General features: G+C 34.5%; 2 protein-coding genes across 2 annotated transcripts; one reads left to right on the top strand and one right to left on the bottom strand.

Annotated features, from left to right (window-relative positions):
- Positions 1-1,172: 1,172 nt before the first annotated feature.
- Positions 1,173-7,536, top strand: LOC117342456 (calcyphosin-like protein). Its single transcript, XM_033904617.1, has 4 exons — positions 1,173-1,377; positions 1,666-1,843; positions 2,485-2,694; positions 6,063-7,536. Exons 1-4 carry the CDS (start codon positions 1,316-1,318, stop codon positions 6,162-6,164), a joined length of 552 nt encoding a protein of 183 aa, XP_033760508.1. The 5' UTR covers positions 1,173-1,315; the 3' UTR covers positions 6,165-7,536.
- Positions 7,537-9,639: 2,103 nt separating this feature from the next.
- On the bottom strand, positions 9,640-17,045 carry LOC117342457. Its single transcript, XM_033904618.1, has 4 exons — positions 16,661-17,045; positions 12,706-12,751; positions 11,021-11,113; positions 9,640-10,214 (listed from the first exon to the last, which is right to left on the bottom strand). The coding sequence occupies exons 2-4, from the start codon at positions 12,749-12,751 to the stop codon at positions 10,048-10,050; spliced, it is 306 nt and encodes a 101-aa protein (XP_033760509.1). The 5' UTR covers positions 16,661-17,045; the 3' UTR covers positions 9,640-10,047.
- Between the last annotated feature and the right edge of the window lie 4,670 nt (positions 17,046-21,715).

The raw sequence follows: 21,715 nt of genomic DNA, 5'->3' as shown, positions 1-21,715 counted from the left end.
TGCAAACATTCCTTTCTGTCGATTTTGAATTGGAATTATTTTTGTTTACATGTTGGCATGGTTTATTGACACACATATTTATTTCATTCAACGACAAGTATCATACTTAACGTTAATAATTCCACACTAATCATTTACCTGTATTGTTACGACACATGTCCATCCAGAGACGTATATCACACATGATACGTCTCTGGTCTAGCTAATCATTAAAGTAATTGGCACATTTTGGTGTAGTCTCCAGTAATAAACCCAGAAATTGGACAATAACAAAGTGTTTCATATAATAAGTTTATACAAACCTAAGAATAAACACGTTAAAAGAGAGATAGGTGTTGACGTCAAGAAGGTACAATGTATATATACCTTACTACGTGTCAGATTCAAGATTAACACGCGGTAATACAGAAGCCGCCATATTGTTTACCATCGCTAGGGCACACTGCGATAGTATGCACGATTTGATTAGTCGATACGAAATTATTGACCTTATAAGTTCATTGCGTTTCATTTTGGGACAGTCGAAAATTACTTTTGGTAGGAGAATTTCTTGTCGGAAACCACGCCATATTTTTTGCACTTAAGTGCAAATACGTTTTTGACACCTGAGTGAAAATCTTTGCACTGAATTGTCAAAAACACTTAATGGGCAATTGGCTTGGTTTACACGTAAGGGCAAACGTTTTTGCACTTAAGTAGTCTATGTTTATGTATTTTATCTTAAAACGGCCGCCCATAAAATACTATCTAGTTATCTTACAGCGCTATGATTTGACATGTCAGCCACCTTATATGTGAAACTTTATGAGAATTAATAATTGAAACAATCCATCTCGCCGAGAGCTGAGGTAAATACATGTACAGTACACGTATCATCCAAGTTTCGTGAATAATTGATTAAGATATTGATCCTCGTTACAATGTTAGCAACCGAGATAGCTATACAAACCCCGGGTTACACAGGTAGACACGTGTGTGTACCTACATACATGTATATGTATCTGTAATAACATCTACGTCTCCTTAACATATATAGTTATTTCCTTGTTCTTTTTTTATTTAATAAAAAAACAAGCATTATACGTTGTTCATGTATAGCCAAATTACCAGTCACCGGTAAACACTGTTGGTGTACAATGTATGTGACACCGGTATCCGTACAAACACGTGTTTAGACAGGTATGTAAACATTTTCACCAGGGAATTTCACCCTGACACACCTGTCCGCGACTTACACTCAGTGGGCCACACCTGTACACCAGTCCAGACTACTCTACACTAGACGCGAGGTGGGGCAAATTTTCAAACAATAACAATGGAGAAACTGAGGAGTAAAATATTGGAACGGGGATCGTCTGGTATATTGGGCTTCGGGAGGTAAGTATCTGCCTTACTGTCATATACGTATTGTGGTCGTACTAGACTAGTACAAGCATCCGTAAACGGTGTACACTGAAAAATGTTACCACAAAGTTTAGACCGGAACAAAATACCCTTATATGTGATTAAAAAGGTTGGGGCATTTTTTTTGTCTGTGTGCCAATACTATCTAACTGTTCTACCGCAATTACACTGTAATTAAGATACTTTTTACTTGAAAGACAATACTGATTGTAATGGGTAATTTTGAATAAATATGTATATTTCTCTTTGTTTTTCATACAGATTATTCAACATTGTTGATCGGAATCGTAGTCAATCCATTGACATAGACGAGTTTATCCGGTGTATCGAGATATTCCAGATCGATATGGCCGACCGCGAGATCCGGTCCCTCTTCAGCAGTATGGACAAAGATGGCAGCGGGAAACTCAGCTACAAGGAGTTCATTACTGCGCTCCGGGTATGGATTAGATGGGGTCTGTTTGTTTGGTTTAATATCCTCACAACGGCCAGGGCACTATGGGGACGGCGTCAATAGACGACGGGGCAATTGTTCTATAGTGTTATCACACTGAAATGTCAATGGAATAAGGGGTCCACATACGAAACAAACTTGTGTCAGAGCATGATCGGGGAGATTAGTCGCGGATACAATGAGGAGGTTACTATTGGGGATATTGGTTAATACGGTAATAGTCTGGTACATGAATCTAGATTTGGGGTTCAGGGATCCAGCACTGGGAACAGAAGATAAAGATCGGCGTGACCTTAGCCAATCCTCATATATTCGTGAACTTTTGTGCATAATTACTGTTCGTGAAATGAAGGCATTTTGTTAAAATTTTATATTTCACAACCCTTTTAATTGTTTTGTGAAAATAGCGCATTTGTACCTTGTTGATTTTATATGATAATTTCCTTTGGTATACAATATTTTGTTGATTGCATCTTATATTGTGTTGATTGTATATTATATTTTGATGATTGCATATAATAACTTGTTGATTGTAGATGATATGTTGTTTTATGTTAATTATGTCTTGATTTGAGTAAATGATATCCCCATCCTTTAGCCGCTGACCTCTGACCCGTCTGTTGTAGCCACCCCTGAATGAACTGAGGTTGTCCCTAATTGACCAAGCCTTTAAAATAATGGACGGGACAGGGGACGGTGTGATCACCGTGGACGACCTAAAACTGAGGTACAACGTCCAATTCCATCCCAAGTTTGTGTCCGGAGAATGGTCAGAAGCGCAGTGTTTAAGGGAGTTCCTGGACAGCTTTGACTCGGAAACTAACAAGGATGGTTTAGTAAGCAGCTAGTTAATTATAATCTCTATCTATCCGAGAACTCGTGTATGAATATGTTTATTTACATTTTGTTTTGTGTCCTCTATATACGATATTAGAAATGGAAGTAAATATTTCTTTCTTCCTTACGTATAAACGGATTCGGGCCAAATCTGGTCCAGGCATAAATGAGAGAGATAGAGAGAAAGAGAGAGAGGGAGAGAGGGAGGGAGGGGGTGGGGATAGGGAAAATATAGATATAAATCAGGGCATCCAGTTGACCCTTGAGTTTTAGCAATTTCAGAAGTCAAATCACTATTTCTGAGAAATCTGAAGGGTCAAAACATATGTCCAATAGACAAATCCCTTCAAACCCAAGAGTCTGATCTCAATTTGGGGAATGTCAACAAGGGTCTACCGGATGCCCTGTCAATAATAAATATATAGACACCACACCTTTTCTATGCCACATTGTCCAATTCATATATACTATATACTCACAAACAAGCAAAGAGGTCCTTCTGTTTATAATTTATTTATTAAAAACTTAAAAACAAACAATAAATACATTACAAAATGGTCAGAAGAACTGAATTTGGTAGAAGGTACAGTATGGTGGAAAAAAAACCATAATCCCTTTTAAATCCACTATAGACTGTAAATTAAGATGGTTTCAATATAGAATAATACACAGGATTATAAGTACAAACAAATATCTACATATGATAAACCTAAAGGACTCTCCATTATGTACTTTTTGTAACCGTCATACAGAAACTATAGTCCACATTTTTTGGGAATGCAGACTAGTAGCAATCTTCTGGGAAGATTTCAAAGTATGGCTATATGATGATACTTTAACTAATTTACAATTACATGTTACGGATGTAATCTTGGGAAAGTTACATAAAGATCAAGAAGTCAAATATCTCAATACGTTAGTATTAATAGCAAAATTCCATATTTATAAACAAAAAATTAAAAATTGTCTCCCCTGTATTAATGGATTCATAAAAGAACTAGATTTGTATCTAAAAACAGAGGAGGTAATTTACAAAAACAACATGGAGTATGAAAGTTTTGTGAAAAAATGGTCTATATAAGTGAATAATTTTTCAGATCTTCTTCACACATATCATAACATGTACTTAAAAGTAAGTCAAAAGTTTTTCTTTTTTTATACCTTTAAACACAATATATTAAAATGAGAGAAAGCGTGAGTGGAAGGTTGTTTGTTTGTTTGTCTCTGTATTCCAGAAAAAAACAACTAATTTTTTTCTATTCATCACTTAATACGTATTGTACATCTTACTGCTGTAATGATATGTTTGTATTATTATACCATGTAATATAATGTACCTGTATGTATACTATATGTAAAAGGATGAATAAAAAAGATTTCAAAACTGAAAAAAAAAAAAACAAGAGATCCCAGAGGGATCTTGGCGCCCACCATTGAATGATCTTTATAGGTTCCATGTCAGATTGATCTTTTCTCTACTTTTCCCTTCCTCTAAGTCTTACTAATCTGTGTAAATTCAGAAACAGCCCTCTAGTACTTTTCAAACAAGGGGAACCTATATATGAAATTTAAGATTTAGTGATAATGGCTGTCTGTTGTTTTCAGATTGGTCCCAAAATGCAACACCAGGGACCAAGGGGGACCTACATATGAAATTTGAGAAAGATCCCTTCAGTACCTTCTGTAAAATAGCGATAACAAACTTCAATTATCAAAATACAAGATGGCTGCCTGTTGGGCAGGTTGTTTTCTGACTGGTCTCAAAATCCAATATGCATAACTAGGCACAGAGGGCAACCTACAAATGAAATTTCAGAAAGATCCCTTCAGCAATTTCTGAAAAATAGCGATAACAAACTTTAATTGTCAAAATCCAAGATGGCTGCCTGTCGGCCATGTTGTTTTCCGATTGGTCTCAAAATGCAATATGCATAACTAGGCACCGAGGGGAACCTACATATAAAATTTGAGAAAGATCCCTTCAGCACTTTCTTAGAAATAGCGATAATAAGTTTCAATTGTCAAAATTTAAGATGGCTGCCTGTCGGCCATGTTGTTTTCCGATAGGTCTCAAAATGCAATATGCATAACTAGGCACCAAGGGGGACCTATATATGAAATTTGAGAAAGATCCCTTCAGTACTTTCTGAGAAATAGCGATAACAAACTTCAATTGTCAAAATCCAAGATGGCTGCCTGTCGGCCATGTTGTTTTCCGATAGGTCTCAAAATGCAATATGCATAACTAGGCACCAAGGGAAACCTACATATGAAATTTGAGAAAGATCCCTTCAGTTCTTTCTCAGAAATATCGATAACAAACTTCAATTGTCAAAATCCAAGATGGCTGTCTGTCGGCCATGTTGTTTTCCGATTGGTCTCAAAATGCAATATGCATAACAAGGCACCAAGGGGAATCTAAATATGAAATTTGAGAAAGATCCCTTCAGTACTTTCTGAGAAATAGCGATAACAAACTTCAATTATCAAAATACAAGATGGCTGCCTGTCGGCCATGTTGTTTTCCGATAGGTCTCAAAATGCAATATGCATAACTAGGCACCAAGGGAAACATACATATGAAATTTGAGAAAGATCCCTTCAGTACTTTCTCAGAAATAGCGATAACAAACTTCAATTGTCAAAATCCAAGATGGCTGCCTGTCGGCCATGTTGTTTTCCGATTGGTCTCAAAATGCAATATGCATAACTAGGCACCAAGGGGAACCTACATATGAAATTTGAGAAAGATCCCTTCAGTACTTTCTCAGAAATAGCGATAACAAACTTCAATTATCAAAATCCAAGATGGCTGCCTGTCGGCCATGTTGTTTTCCGATTGGTCTCGAAATGCAATATGCATAACTAGGCACCAAGGGGAGCCTACATATAAAATTTGAGAAAGATCCCTTCAGTACTTTCTCAGAAATAGCGATAACAAACTTCAATTGTCAAAATCCAAGATGGCTGCCTGTCGGCCATGTTGTTTTCCGATTGGTCTCAAAATGCAATATGCATAACTAGGCACCAAGGGGAACCCACATATGAAATTTAAGAAAGATCCCTTCAGTACTTTCTGAGGATTAGCGATAACAAGAATTGTTTACGGACGGACGGAGGGACGGACGGACGGAGGGACGGACGACGGACCACGGACGCAGGGCGATTTGAATAGCCCACCATCTGATGATGGTGGGCTAAAAATAAATAAATATATAATCGGAAAAAATATATAGATATAAATAATAAATATAACTTCTCTTTTTAGTATGTTGAAGGCCATAGATAGATATAAGAGATGCTCCTTAAATGACAGTACCTTTCTAATCGAGTTAATTTAGTAAGATGGGTCTGTTTATCATTACAGGTTACCAGTGACGAGTTCGTGGACTACTACAGCGGAGTGAGTGCCTTTATCGACTCGGACCAGTACTTTGAAGAGATGATGAGGAAGTGTTGGCAGTTATAGAATAGGGCGGAAAACGACAACAACCGGACAAAAACAGTTATTGTAGCTTAGATATATTATACTAAACTATTTCTACATACTGTAAATTTCCTGTATATATGTACTTTTATACTCAATTATAGGATAAAAACACAAGGCAGATCACATTTTTGACATATTTAGATATTAAAAAGTTGATTTTAATATTTATAAAGTTACGTGATAAAAATGATTAGACAAATCAACGTATTGTTCATAATTTGTGCTTCATAGTGCAGCTGCTACAAAACGTTTGATAGATTTGAAAAAAAGAAAAATTATGGAGTCCTTAGCTCATCTCCATTAATCTTGTCATACTAAAATACATGATGATGAATTATGAAATTTGCCACCGTGCGATTTTATCTCAAGTTCAATTTATAATATTGACTAATTATTTTGAGTCATTGTTGAAACAGTGTATCCTTTCTTTCCTACACACAAGAATAGACCTATTAATGTATGTTACCTTGTATATACATGTAATACGCAAATGTTTTTTTTATAACAGTTAACTTCCGTCCTCAAAGTAAAGTATCTGGGTTATCGCTGAATCAGGGTCGGATAAGAGTATTGAACGATTTATTAGAACATTTTCTCAGGGACATTATTATTACGGCAAACGAAAAGACTGACATCAGTTCCTTTTAGCTGAAAACCTCATGCCTGTTGAGTAATATCTTCCATCTAGTCAATATTTCTGTGTCTCACGCCCTTCAGGCCTTTATCATTTGACATGACACTTTACAATGAAGGACATGTATAAGGAATCGTTCTGAAAGGGACTTGTCTCTCATAGAAAAGCGAGATCCATTTCTTACAAATTGGTTTACGTTTTGAATTTCAAAAGTCACATTAGTATACATTTTTCTGTATCACGCATATGTGTTTAATTTATTGATTAAATTGTAGGTATGGACATATTCACCAAGGTTTGGCAGATTTCCTAGAAATTAATAAATTAATGTTTGTTGTTTAGAAATCATTAAATTTTTGTCACGATTGACATGTCAGGGACATGCTCGTGATACTTAATTACATGTACGTGTCAGGGACATGCTCGTGATACTTAATTACATGTACGTGTCAGGGACATGCTCGTGATACTTAATTACATGTACGTTGCGGAGATTTGAGATAGTTAATCAATAAAACATATGCTGTATCATTTGTTTCTTTGGGTTATATTTCTTTGTGGTATTATTGTACCTGTCGTTGTTATCGTGTAATATCCTAAGGTTATAGCACAGGTATCGTGTGTCAATACACTCAATATGTGTAGTATATATTATATTTATTGACGGACGAGACGAGTACCTGTGGACATAACATGTTCACCACGGTGACTTAAACACCCGCAAAAACAAAGGTGAAAAAACTGAAAGACCAAAACATCAACCAGACATCGTCTCTCTCGTTACACCTCTCGTTAACAACTGTTATCGCGCTTTCCGTGGTGCGAGCATGCTGCGGTCAGTATTCAATTAGCGTGATTAAGTGTGTAACAGAAATAGGATATTATAAGTCAAACTACAGGCGTCTGGTTAGTATAAATAGAAAAGATATTACCCCTACTCTAACTATGAGTGGGAGCTACATCTGTAATTTCTTTTTTCTATAAATACTAAAAGCTAATTTTTTTTCTATAAATACTAACTAAAAGCAGATGCCTGTGGTTAAACATAATCAATATGCTATTAATTATTGTTGTTATATTAAATAGAATAATAAATGTTTCGCTTTGAATCTGTTCTGAAATAAATACATTAATTAACACATATTTTAGTTCACTTGTTGTTTTATTTTCAAAGTTACAACAAAAAAGTCATTTCAAGTCTTTCGCCGGGTGTTACTGTATCTTTATATGGAGGACACCCTATAACTAATATACGACTCAGTAATACAAATGTATTCGGTTGTGTGATCGCACAACGCATTTATACATCGTGCGCTTATCGATCATCGCCCAAACAAATGTGAGAGTGTATCGCCCTATTGGGCGGTTTTCGTACAATCGGGGGCCCATATTGCTGAATGGCAAATTATTTAGATCGGCTGAACTGAAACGACAACAAAACTACAATTTTCTTAAATGTTATTTATCAATATTCTAAGATATAAATACGTGCACGTTACTTCAAAGTAAAAAAAAAATAGATACATAAATGAATTAATAAATAGTAGTTCATGCGGGACATGTTTCACATGTAGATGAAGTCATCTTCTTTTTAAAATGTAAATACAGAATAAAACAGCCGGCGACTTCTTTTACAGAACAGGTAAGACGACATACCGTGTTGTGCTCCTTCTCACCTTCCACAGTTATAAATATCACAAGGTTCTGGAATGTGACCTTCAAAGTTCAATATAAACAAAGACACCAGCGGAGGTAACTCGTAAATACTCGTAAATATAAAGGAATATTAAAGGGACGTAACTCTGTTGGTCTTAATCGTTGTCGATGTAATGTATATGTTATCAAAACAAGACAAGGTTCTGGTATGTAACCTTCAAGGTTCAATAAGTAGGCCCTCTTTGTATGAACTTCACCGGTGCCTACCGGATTCTGCTAACGCATGCGCACCTCGATAAATCTAAAATAACTTAGGGAAAATCCCAACACCTCAGCTAGTTCACACGTGTCTATGTCATTCGTCTACATAACACATACCAAAATACATCTAAGTGTTGAGAAAGAAAATGTCAGGTTCCGAACAGACATATCCATGGATACAATATTTTGCTGATGAATGCTGCGATCCATTTCACGGATAGGTATGTGATACTGACGATGCAATCGACGTGATAAGAGAGTTCTCATATGCCACCTGTACCTCCTACACCGTAACAAGGTCCAGCAGAAAGTTTGGAGAATTTAAACTCGGTAAGTAATTAAATATCGTAGATAGAACAGACGTGTTATTCTAATCCATAGCGAGAGTTGGGGATTTAGTTAAAGTTTCTGACTTATGACCTGGTAATAGTATCTAGCTAATATATATGCTGCCTCCCATAATAAATGGACTATTAAAGGGACGTGACTCTGTTGGTCGTTATCGTTGTCGATGTAATATAGTTAGAGACTGAGTCGCCAAAATATGGACAACTACGTTACATCCAAAGATGATGTAAAGCATGTGCTTTAATTTGTTTTCATTTCATATACTATTTACTGAAATTTGTCACCAGGGTTCGCATAAAAACATCTCTTATAAAATTAGTATTCTTTAAAATCCTATCGATAAATTGTGTGTACTCCATTTTAATCATATGTCTATTTACTACATCATACAAAAGACAGATGCTTTAAAATTGGCTCTCGCATCCTTTAAGAACAAATATACTCTTTCTTTTCTTCTTGCAAACATAGCCGTATTTCTTCCGTACAGAATACAGACAAAACGAGTCACCGGGGATGGCCAGTATGATTGATACTCTCTTAAAGAACAACGTAAAATAACACTTTTTGTTTATTTTATTATTCAAATATTGCATTCATTTTCATCAGCAGCAATACATTATACACGGTATATAGATATGGGTTTTCATGTAAAATGTTTTTTTCTATGTATCATGAACAGCATGGTTCACCCCCACTCCCAACTCCCATCCGAACAAAGATTACAGTTTGAAAATTCCGAAATAGTTTGCGTACGGAAATTTATAGATCAACGGGGGTTCTGCAAATACGGAGGCTAAGGTGTCCCCCTTCTGTAGAAACAGAGTCCCACACAGGAAACTTGTATACAGTCTGTCCGTCTCGTGCCCCGGGATTCCCCCATACTTTCGCATCATCTGTATCTTCGGCCCGGTGTTTGGTAGATGTACGTTGCCTTTGAGTATGTTGTGGTAGAAACTCTGGCCCTTACTCGACTGGCCTTGATTTCATCTTGCTGAATTCCACAGAAATGGTGGAGTAAATAAAGTACATTCCCCTCTCCGACACCTCCATCTTCGTGCCATTCAATTTGATGTCATCAGATTTAAATGACGTAACGAATTTAGGATCGAAAGTCCATTTCATTTTGTCGTCTGAAAGTTTGAAAATAAAACCGTTATTGGTTACTAGCATGTTTCATTTGTCAATAACACGTGTTATTACTAGATCTCACAGCTCTCCACCTTCCTAACAAATCAACAAATTTTTATTCTTTATATAAAATTTGGCGTTCCGTTTTCTTAAAGAATTCTATTGATAATGACAAGTTCATACATGTAATAGTTTATCTAGTGAAGATAGCCAAGATCAATTTTTATGTTCGTTAAATTGGTTTAAAGTTAAAACATAGACCGAAGTCGTTTTTTATACATTAATGAGCTGTAACAGTGAGGAAAATGACTGTAAGCTGTTTGGTATATCCTTCCGGTTACAGAACCTCACTGACCTCAAAGGAAGTCGGATTAGTTTACGGCTGATGGTGACTGGTTATTTACCTGAATTATCCAGGTGTAAGTGTGCTGATGATGGCTGGTTATTTACCTGAATTATCCAGGTGTAAGTGTGCTGATGATGACCGGTTATTTACCTGAATTATCCAGGTGTAAGTGTGCTGATGATGGCCGGTTATTTACCTGAATTATCCAGGTGTAAGTGTGCTGATGATGGCTGGTTATTTACCTGAATTATCCAGGTGTAAGTGTGCTGATGATGACCGGTTATTTACCTGAATTATCCAGGTGTAAGTGTGCTGATGATGACCGGTTATTTACCTGAATTATCCAGGTGTAAGTGTGCTGATGATGGCCGGTTATTTACCTGAATTATCCAGGTGTAAGTGTGCTGATGATGGCCGGTTATTTACCTGAATTATCCAGGTGTAAGTGTGCCGGTTATTTACCTGAATTATCCAGGTGTAAGTGAGCTGATGATGGCCGGTTCTTCCACCAAGTCAAGTCCTCCTTATCTGCCTTCGGCGTGTAAGTTCGAGCATCTGTCAATGTATTGTATACAATGAGAACATCTCTCCTGGTGGTATTGTTACCAATATCGTTACATGACCTTTGACAGGATTTAGAGAGGGTTGTTTTGGGTGGATGAATATGTTGCAGAACATATCAGAGAACTTAAAGAATAAGACTAGTAAGCGTAGTTCAGTAATGTGCCATCGGGGCGGGAAAAATAAAATAATACGTCAGTTTGATATGCAGCTGTAAGAAACAGTCACTGAAAAAGAACCACATAACTTCACTCGTTGACCATTGTACTAGTTAAAGGGGCATTCCTCTGTTCGGACAGCAGAATCATGCAACATTTCTATTGATAAACTCTATGTCCGAACAAAGAGTATATGAGTGTTTGTGCCTACAAGTAATGAAATTAACGCCGAAATGTACACAAATACTGTCTGCCTTTGGGGTAATTAGTGATACTTCGGGGAGAATTAAGAATTTTAAAGACTTAATACACCATATATGAAGAACTTCGGGTTTTCTTACGAGTAAAACTGCCGAAGTAACGTAAAGATTATAACTATTACTACTTGGGGGAAAATACGTATTTTACAATAAGTTCCATTTTGACGATCTCAACTTTATTCAAACGACGGAATGCCCCTTGAAAGCGTGCCGTTGTTTTTTGAAATATATATTCTTATCTTATAGCGCAGCTGTACCTTAAATGTGGTGGGTACTGTACAGTGTATATGATTCCATTCGAACACAAAGGCTCATTTTGAACACACAGTTTAACACTGTACTGAAGAATTCAGAAAATATACTTGTTATTACATGTACCAGCGGGAATTACATAAGTTACTACATTTGTGTATATGTTATATAGAGACGTGTAATAGTCTCGAGTTTATGACGAGGTTTTATTTTAGTTTTCAAAAAATCAACGAGGACGTAAGATATAAATATAAATACTGTTTCATGAAGTGGCGCTATTCTTATATTTCTACTTTCACTTTGTGTTCTGGGTATGTACATGTATGGCTTTCATGATATGTGTCCTGACAATGAAGCTGGTTGCTTGAAATTTTGACAATTGACTTCTCTGCTCTGTCGCTATAACAATATAGACTGGTCGTGAAATATACAAGACCACCCTACTAATGAAATATAACCGAAACCAAGTCTGCGATATTTCGTTCTATTTGTGTTGATAGATGTATGTTTTGTTTAAACACATTTTATTGTCATTAAGTTTCGATCGGACATACGCTTTTACAGATTATTAAACGCATTTTTCCAACCTTGCTAAGTTTTTTTTCTGTAGATTGAAGATGGGGTTTTGTCTACTCAATAAATAAATTGAAATAAATTTTGGTACATTGCAAAGACCAGCATCTAATATGCCACGTGGAATCTGATAAATAATACAACTCTCATATTTCCCTTAGGTTATGGATTAAAAAACCTCGAAATTCTACCTAATTGGGAAACGTGTCAAAATAGAATAGCTTCTTTTCTACTGACCACGAAAAACCTATGCATCCAAATATTACTGAAAATGTAACATGTTCTAAATTTTATATTTAAAGAGATTTACATTATTTATGATGACATAGTAATGATTACTCACCATTAGATTCAGTGTAGCGGTTGTACAGCATTTCCTCCTGTAGCATCTGAAATGTACATTGTACAATGTCTGTTTTAAACATCCCTGTAGTATATAGAGTGAAACTTTCGATTGTGGAAGATAACAAGGACTACGAACCGAAAAAAAAAAAAAAAAAAACATAAAAAAACAACAAATACAAAAAAATGATGTTTAACCATAATAATGGTCAAAATACAAGGGTCGTCTACACATGTTGAGATAACTATTTAACGACATAGGTTAGTTAGTTAATGGATTATATCGCCTACATTACTTCACCTAATATTGCTAGGCACATGGAAGACCTATTGAGTTCAAGAGAAGTTCCAAAAGGTTGATCGTTTCTTTCGCCTTAAGTTGTAACCGGCCACGTATTTGCAGTTCTATTAACTTCATGGTCATCTGATTATCACTGTATATGTTTTGCTTCAGGTTGTACATCATATAAAATAAATTCATTCTGCAAGCTTGTCGGTAAAAAGTATTGTTTCGCGTGCGCAGGAAGTTGTTTTTTTTCTTGGGAAATATCTGTTGAATTTAACTGATATCGAAAATAAGAAGTTCAGCTGTATCTTAATTTAAGCAATTGTAACAACATATATGCAGAACATCCCTGACAGAGTGGTGTTACTGCATGTTCGATTGAAAACAAGGTTATATACTAGTTAACTGTTGTTTATTTCATAAAAATACATTCTTAACGCTACAATCCTGAAAAAATAAGATTATCTTTTTTCTTATTCTTATATTCAAAGTGAGTGAACAATCAATTGAATCATTACAATTTGCTATTTAAGTCTCGGTCTCTTTCCTTTGTTAGTGTCAATCAGATGTATTTCTATACATTACGCGCCATTCTATGCTTTTATGAGAGTGCCGATGGCGTGTATTTTTTAAAATGTCGTTTCATTTGATTTCCAAATGTAAGCTTCTTTATCAGATTCTTCTATCTCCGATCGGGACATGGAATGCAAGTTTTCACCATTTTGACATATGACATGGAAATTCCTTACTTCCAGATTGATTGAAGTGTATGTATGTATTCTTCCTCGTAACGTTAATTGCATCTTTTATTAAATAAACCAATCTACTTAACTATGCATCTTCATTAACTAAACAAATATATTGAACCTATAAGGTTATTTAAAAAAATAATTTTCGAATAAGAGTAATTGATATTATATATTTTCATATTACAATGTGATACGGCCTGGCTCGTATCTAACATCTCACACAGCATGTTTGCACAGGACATTGGGGATTTTCAGGAGAAAACGACAGCTGTGCGATTACCGAGATATTCAAGTTATATTATCACCCTGACACGTTGGCCACATGATAAATGTCATACAGTTTCATGAAGATGGAGCAGAATATGGTACAGAAATGATTGCATTAAATATGTTAATTAATCCTTGCATATTAATTTGACTTCGATAAGTAAAACGTACATTTGGTATGTATGTCCCTCTTAGATTTTTTAGCTAAATCACTTTCAAATTTAGATAAATAATGAATGTCATCTCTGATGTAGGAGTAACATAACGTACAAGTTCTCTCTTGTTTGGGAATACATGACAATCTTCCTGTTTCTACATGTAAATGCATACTAGAATACCGAAACTTCCCCATTTCCTATCGTTGGCACTATTGAATTATGTTCAAACCCTGTCTTAAGTATATATATAGACAGGATATGTTTGCCTTTAAGAGGAGTTTAAATTGACCCATTACCCTAGCAGATGTTCAACCCGATAAATTAAGAAATATATACATAAATCAACCTTTATCCTACTTTTTATCAACCTCTTAAATTTCATCGTTTGAAAATGGACTATTAGAATGATAGAGTCACGTTATGTCTTGTTACATCTTGAAAAAGGCGGTAAATGCGATAGACCGATATTTAATATATATATTTAAACTATAAATTGCCCGGGACAAAAGAAACCCACACTAAGTACATATAGTTATACTGTCATAATAAATACAAATACAACTTACCATTACATCAAATATCTACATCGATTGTAAATGGGTTCATCAATCCGAGAAAAGTTTGAGGTTCATGTTTTTCAGGTCAATTAACAATCATATATCGAGTTAAGCAGACGACAAAACAGTTTTTATTATACTATTATCATACTTCCTGACATAAGAATGTTAAACTTCGATTTTAATAATTTGTTGGTCGTATATATTATATCTTAAAACGCCTAAATGACTATGTCTCTAGTTGAATAACATCAAAAATGGTTGTCTTAAACATATAAATTACATTGTCAATTGTATGAACTGTACATGTACAACGTAAAATTACCGACTTATCAGTATACAAGTATGTAAAAACAGGATCCAATTATGGAGGATATTTTGAGGTCATATCTAATTCATCAAGAAATAATGACTACATGTACACTTGAGTTATAAAAGCACGTGGTTCCTAATTCCGTATCATAATAGCACAAACACATACGTATCAGAAAGCATAAGGTTTACCCTTATATCTAGTTCCCTGTACTCGCACATACTTATAAACCATAAGGTTTACCCTTATATCTAGTTCCCTGTACTCCCACACGTTCATATGTCGTGTCCAATCACCTTATTTCACGATTAAAATCAAAGCAGGAAGATATGATGTTCCCTTTTTAAAACCAAGGAAACAATGGAAATTAACAATCGCGGATGTATGGACTGTTTCCAAAAAACATATTGTGTCCAACATAAAAAAAATATAAAAAAAAAAAAATTGTTTTATTTTCTGTATTTAGCGGTTTGTTTGTTTTTACGTTTTTTATTGTTATTCTTTTAATACTCACCTGCTAAGCTGGTCTGGTGAGGTGACTGTGTGACAATGTTGTTAGTATACCATGTGTTTTAAACATGTTGCTGGCTGGTTATGTGATGTAAACATTGTTGCTGTCTAGTAGCTAATGGCTAGTCACGTGATGTAAACATTGTAGATGGCTACATTTGTAGTAGCTACTAGCTGGTCACGTGATGTAAACATTTAACATTGTAGATGGTTAGTTGCCAATCGTAACTACTCGGCCATTTCCGTGAACGACAAATAACAGGCCGAGCGTGTTCCGAATGGGTTAGTTGCTACATGTATTTACTATTAGCTGGTCATGTGATGTTAAAACGTATTCTCAACAAAGGTCCTGGTGGTTGAACTCAGGCCAAGTGGTCTCTCGGACCATATATCTGCTGCAACCACTGTTTGCTTTATAGGTTAAACATGATGGTACATATATACTACTGGTAACTATTGCACATAATTATGACTTGAGAGTAACATAACATTTTTGATAGCTCTCCGTTTACATAAATGCGTGCCTTTATACATGAAACAATCTACACCTCTTCGTATACATATTGTATATATTTGTAATATGTGTACAATTCGCATCCATGTTTTTTAAATACAAAGGGCCGCGGTGGCCGAGTGGTTAAGGTGTACCGACACTTTATCACTAGCCCTCCACCACTGGGTTGCGAGTTCGAAACCTACGTGGGGCAGTTGCCAGGTACTGACCGTAGGCCGGTGGTTTTTCTCCGGGTACTCCGGCTTTCCTCCACCTCCAAAACCTGGCACGTCCTTAAATGACCCAGGCTGTTAATAGGACGTTAAACAAAAACAAACAAACAAAGTGTATTCATATCATCTAATAGACGACTGCCACTATGATCATATCAGGATATCGGGCCGACTATCACCGCGCCATAGAAACGTTCTTTCTTATAAGCTGTGGGTATTTCTGGCTAGGCGTTTAGGTGCCGTAGATTGTGAGTTCGAGGCCCGGTCAGGGCACGAGTCATACAGTTGTCTTTCTTCGTCAATTGGGTTGCTATGTTATACATTGTATATATATAATATATATATATATATATATATATATATAGTTGACGGTAAAATAAAGTAACTTACAATTTTCACAGCTCGCTGTATGTCGGTATTGTTGTAACAGCATAGATATTTCCCGGTGTCTGTCTTCACTCTGTAGTCAAAAAGGGCCGTTTCTTCCTGGCATGGTATGCACAGATCATCGGAGAGCGACACACTAAGTATATCTAGGGTCAGGGGCGGTATAGCTCGGCTTAAACTGGCTGTAGATCTGTAGACCCAGAAGAGTGGTCAAGGCCAGGATATTGGCCACCAAAGTGAAGACAAATGATCTTTTCCATACCCTATCACAGTTTTGATGGCCATGATCGTCTGGTGTTTCACCATTTAACATGTCGGAGTATTCGTTCTCGGCCGCCATATTGCTATGTCTACTCCGCTACTTTCGGTTTGAACTGATTTTCCGTTGATAATGACGTATAGGGTTTTCCGATGATATAATCACCTAAAGGAATACTAATAATATTTTTAAAAGGTCCTTTGTGAAATATAAATAAAAGCCACCTCATAAAATAGGTTTATCCATGTTACAAATTTAAACTTTATGGAAGTAATAATTGGATGATCGTTGGGTGATTTTTGGGTTCTTTGTCACTGTTTTCATACAAGGTAATCTGAAACTGAACTTCCATATAACACTTAATTACTGTTTCAGTTTCTATTCGTGAAATATTAAATTCGAAGCTTGATAAGAACTCAACCCAAATACTACATTTTCTATTATGTATCGTGAAAAAAGAGAAACTTTTCTAAATATTTCTATAGCTGTCTTAGCTTGATTACGTATTATCGATATCAGAGTGCTATTGTAATGAATATCAGAGTTTGTTAATTTTACAGAGCCTGCTTACATTATTATAACATGTATCAAGCCTGTTTACATTGCTATATGTATATCGCAGCATTTTAACGTTAATGTTGTAGTGTCATAATATGTTTATATAATTATTATAGATATAGATATCCCGTATTATTCATATCATTATTACAGGTATCACAGACTGAACGCTATTATTATAGATACCACCGACTGTTTACGTTATTATTGTAGATATCACATATTTTTTTTACATTATTATTATAGCTACCACCGACTGTTTACGTTATTATTGTAGATATCACCGACTGTTTACGTTATTATTGTAGATATCACCGACTGTACGTTATTATTATAGATATCACCGACTGTACGTTATTATTATAGATATCACCGACTGTTGATGTTATTATTATAGATACAAAATGTATCACCGACTGTACGTTATTATTGTAGATATCACAGACTGTACGTTATTATTATAGATATCACAGACTGTACGTTATTATTATAGATATCACCGACTGTTTACGTTATTATTGTAGATATCACAGACTGTACGTTATTATTATAGATATCACCGACTGTTTACGTTATTATTGTAGATATCACAGACTGTACGTTATTATTATAGATATCACCGACTGTTTACGTTATTATTGTAGATATCACAGACTGTACGTTATTATTATAGATATCACCGACTGTTTACGTTATTATTGTAGATATCACCGACTGTTTACGTTATTATTGTAGATATCACCGACTGTTTACGTTATTATTGTAGATATCACCGACTGTACGTTATTATTATAGATATCACCGACTGTACGTTATTATTATAGATATCACAGACTGTTAACGTTATTATTATAGATATCACCGACTGTTTACATTATTAATATAGATATCACAGACTGTTGACGTTATTATTATAGACATCACCGACTGTACGTTATAATTAGAGATATCACAGACTGTACGTTATCATTATAGATATCACATACTGTTTACGTTATTATTATAGATATCACATACTGTTTACGTTATTATTATAGATATCACCGACTGTACGTTATTATTATAGATATCACCGACTGTACGTTATTATTAAAAATATCACCGACTGTTGACGTTATTATTATAGATATCACCGATTGTACGTTATTATTATAGATATCACAGACTGTTTACGTTATTATTATAGATATCAACGACTGTTTACGTTATTATTATAGATATCACCGACTGTACGTTATTATTATAAATATCACCGACTGTTGACGTTATTATTATAGATATCACCGATTGTACGTTATTATTATAGATATCACAGACTGTACGTTATTATTATAGATATCACCGACTGTACGTTATTATTATAGATATCACAGACTGTTTACGTTATTATTATAGATATCACATACTGTTTACTTTATTATTATAGATATCACCGACTGTACGTTATTATTATAGATATCACCGACTGTTTACGTTATTATTATAGACATCACATACTGTTTACGTTATTATTATAGATATCACCGACTGTTTACGTTATTATTATAGATATCACCGACTGTTTAAGTTATTATTATAGATATCACCGACTGTTTACGTTATTAATATAGATATTACAGACTGTTTACGTTATTATTATAGATATCACCGACTGTTTACGTTATTATCATAGATATCACCGACTGTTTACGTTATTATTATAGATATCACCGACTTTACGTTATTATTATCAATATCACAGACTGTTTACGTTATTATTATAGGTATCACCGACTGTTTACGTTATTATTATAGATATCACCGACTGTTTACGTTATTATTATCAATATCACAGATTGTTTACGTTATTATTATAGATATCACCGACTGTACGTTATTATTATAGATATCACAGACTCTACGTTATTATTATAGATTTCACCGACTGTACGTTATTATTATAGATATCACCGACTGTTTACGTTATTATTATAGATATCACCGACTGTACGTTATTATTATATATATCACCGACTCTACGTTATTATTATAGATATCACCGACTGTTTACGTTATTATTATAAATATCACCGACTGTTTACGTTATTAATATAGATATCACAAATTGTTTACGTTATTAATAAAGATATCATCGACTGTGATATAGAGGTTACACAACGAGTGGTTGTTGGATATGGAATTTATTTCACACTCGTTAGTTATTTTTTAAAAATTGCAAAAAACACTAGCTAAATCTCGTGTCTTTTGTAACTTTTAAAAAATAACTTACGAGTGTGAAATCAATTCCATATCCAACAACCACTCGTTGTGTAACCTCTATATATATCACAGACTGTTTACGTTATTAATATAGATATCACCGACTGTTTACGTTATTATTATAGATATCACCGACTGTTTACGTTATTATTATAGATATCACAGACTGTTTACGTTATTAATATAGATATCACCGACTGTTTACGTTATTATTATAGATATCACCGACTGTTTACGTTATTATTATAGATATCACCGACTGTTTACGTTATTATTATAGATATCACCGACTGTTTACGTTATTATTATAGATATCACCGACTGTACGTTATTATTATAGATATCACAGACTGTACGTTATTATTATAGATATCACCGACTGTTTACGTTATTTTTATAGATATCACCGACTGTACGTTATCATTATATATATCACCGACTGTTTACGTTACTATTATAGATATCACCGACTGTACGTTATTATTATAGATATCACCGACTGTTTACGTTATTATTATAGATATCACCGACTGTACGTTATTATTATAGATATCACCGACTGTTTACGTTATTATTATAGATATCACCGACTGTTTACGTTATTATTATAGATATCACCGACTGTTTACGTTATTATTATAGATATCACCGACTGTTTACGTTATTATTATACTGTAGATATCACCGACTGTTTACGTTATTATTATAGATATCACCGACTGTACGTTATTATTATAGATATCAACGACTGTTTACGTTATTATTATACTGTAGATATCACCGACTGTTTACGTTATTATTATAGATATCACCGACTGTTTACGTTATTATTATAGATATCACCGACTGTTTACGTTATTATTATACTGTAGATATCACCGACTGTTTATTCAAACGATATAATGCGTAAAGCATGGCACATTGCCATGGAATGTTCACTGAATTTAAAAACTGCTGAACGCTGTCGTCATCGAGAGATCTAGGAAACGACTGTTATACATTATGTTACATAACAGCCGAATGCATGATACTGCTGGCATATTCTTTATCCACATTGCTTGCTTGATGTATTTCTGACGGTACTGATATTTAACTCGACATTCTGACAAATTGCGGACAATGAGTTTTATTTATCTATTTTTTTTTTTTTTTTTTTTATTCAATTTTAATAATTTTAAGTGAAGTATATTTAAGTTTATTCGATTTCGTCCAAAACATCTTACAATACAATACTATTATGGGAAGAAAAACAAACAACTATGTTTCTTTCACTTCTCGACTAAACGAGAGTTAATTGTGATATGGATTGTTTTTTTACATTAATCAAACGTTCGTATTCATACTCATTTATAACCAGAAACGGAAATCACCAGGTTTTATGTACTCAACCAATTAAACCAAATCAGACGTCGGGTATAAGATTACAGTTTGCACTTATCTCCAATGATCAAATATGCTGATTGTTCTCGGAATACAGTGTCCTTATTTGTTCATTGTTTTGATTGGTCGCTATCTATTCGAATCCATATCTTTGTTTGTTACTGAATATTGATATGGCTTATATACATACATGTTATCTAACAAATTGTTCCGTGTTAATGATTAAACATACACTGTATATATTTACAAAAATCTAAGTGGGATTTCGCTGGACTACACCTTGTATATTTTTAAACCCTGTAATGCATACATCTACCTACACACAATTAGTGGAATGGCACATTACAGCATTGTCTTTAATTAATTGATAATAAAGTGATGTTGCTTGTATTGTTGATACTTTTATTAAAGTATAAATACGAACATAGTGTACTGTACTGGCCTGTCCTGGGCGAGAGCCATCACACTATTACATGATCTTATAGGGGTCATGCAGCTTATATTAATCAATTTTACTTATTACACTACTATATCACATATTTATGAAAATCAATTGCAATGCAACGTTCGTTATCTGATGCATTGATGTGTTATTTAACCTT

The sequence above is a fragment of the Pecten maximus genome, chromosome 14, assembly GCF_902652985.1.
Source record: "Pecten maximus chromosome 14, xPecMax1.1, whole genome shotgun sequence".
Taxonomy (NCBI): domain Eukaryota; kingdom Metazoa; phylum Mollusca; class Bivalvia; order Pectinida; family Pectinidae; genus Pecten; species Pecten maximus.
The sequence above is the reverse complement of the archived record's forward strand: the minus strand, read 5'-3'. Positions and strand labels throughout refer to the sequence as shown.

Bases quoted from the DNA above. Each gene is read 5' to 3' on its own strand.
- LOC117342457 (XM_033904618.1), bottom strand. From the start codon at position 12,751: ATGCTACAGGAGGAAATGCTGTACAACCGCTACACTGAATCTAATG. The intron at 11,114-12,705 runs GTGAGTAATCAT...ATACATTGACAG, and splicing joins CCGCTACACTGAATCTAATG to ATGCTCGAACTTACACGCCG. The intron at 10,215-11,020 runs GTAAATAACCGG...TCAAACTTTCAG, and splicing joins CTTACACCTGGATAATTCAG to ACGACAAAATGAAATGGACT.
- LOC117342456 (XM_033904617.1), top strand. From the start codon at position 1,316: ATGGAGAAACTGAGGAGTAAAATATTGGAACGGGGATCGTCTGGTATA. The intron at 1,378-1,665 runs GTAAGTATCTGC...TTTTTCATACAG, and splicing joins GGTATATTGGGCTTCGGGAG to ATTATTCAACATTGTTGATC. The intron at 2,695-6,062 runs GTAAGCAGCTAG...TTATCATTACAG, and splicing joins AAACTAACAAGGATGGTTTA to GTTACCAGTGACGAGTTCGT.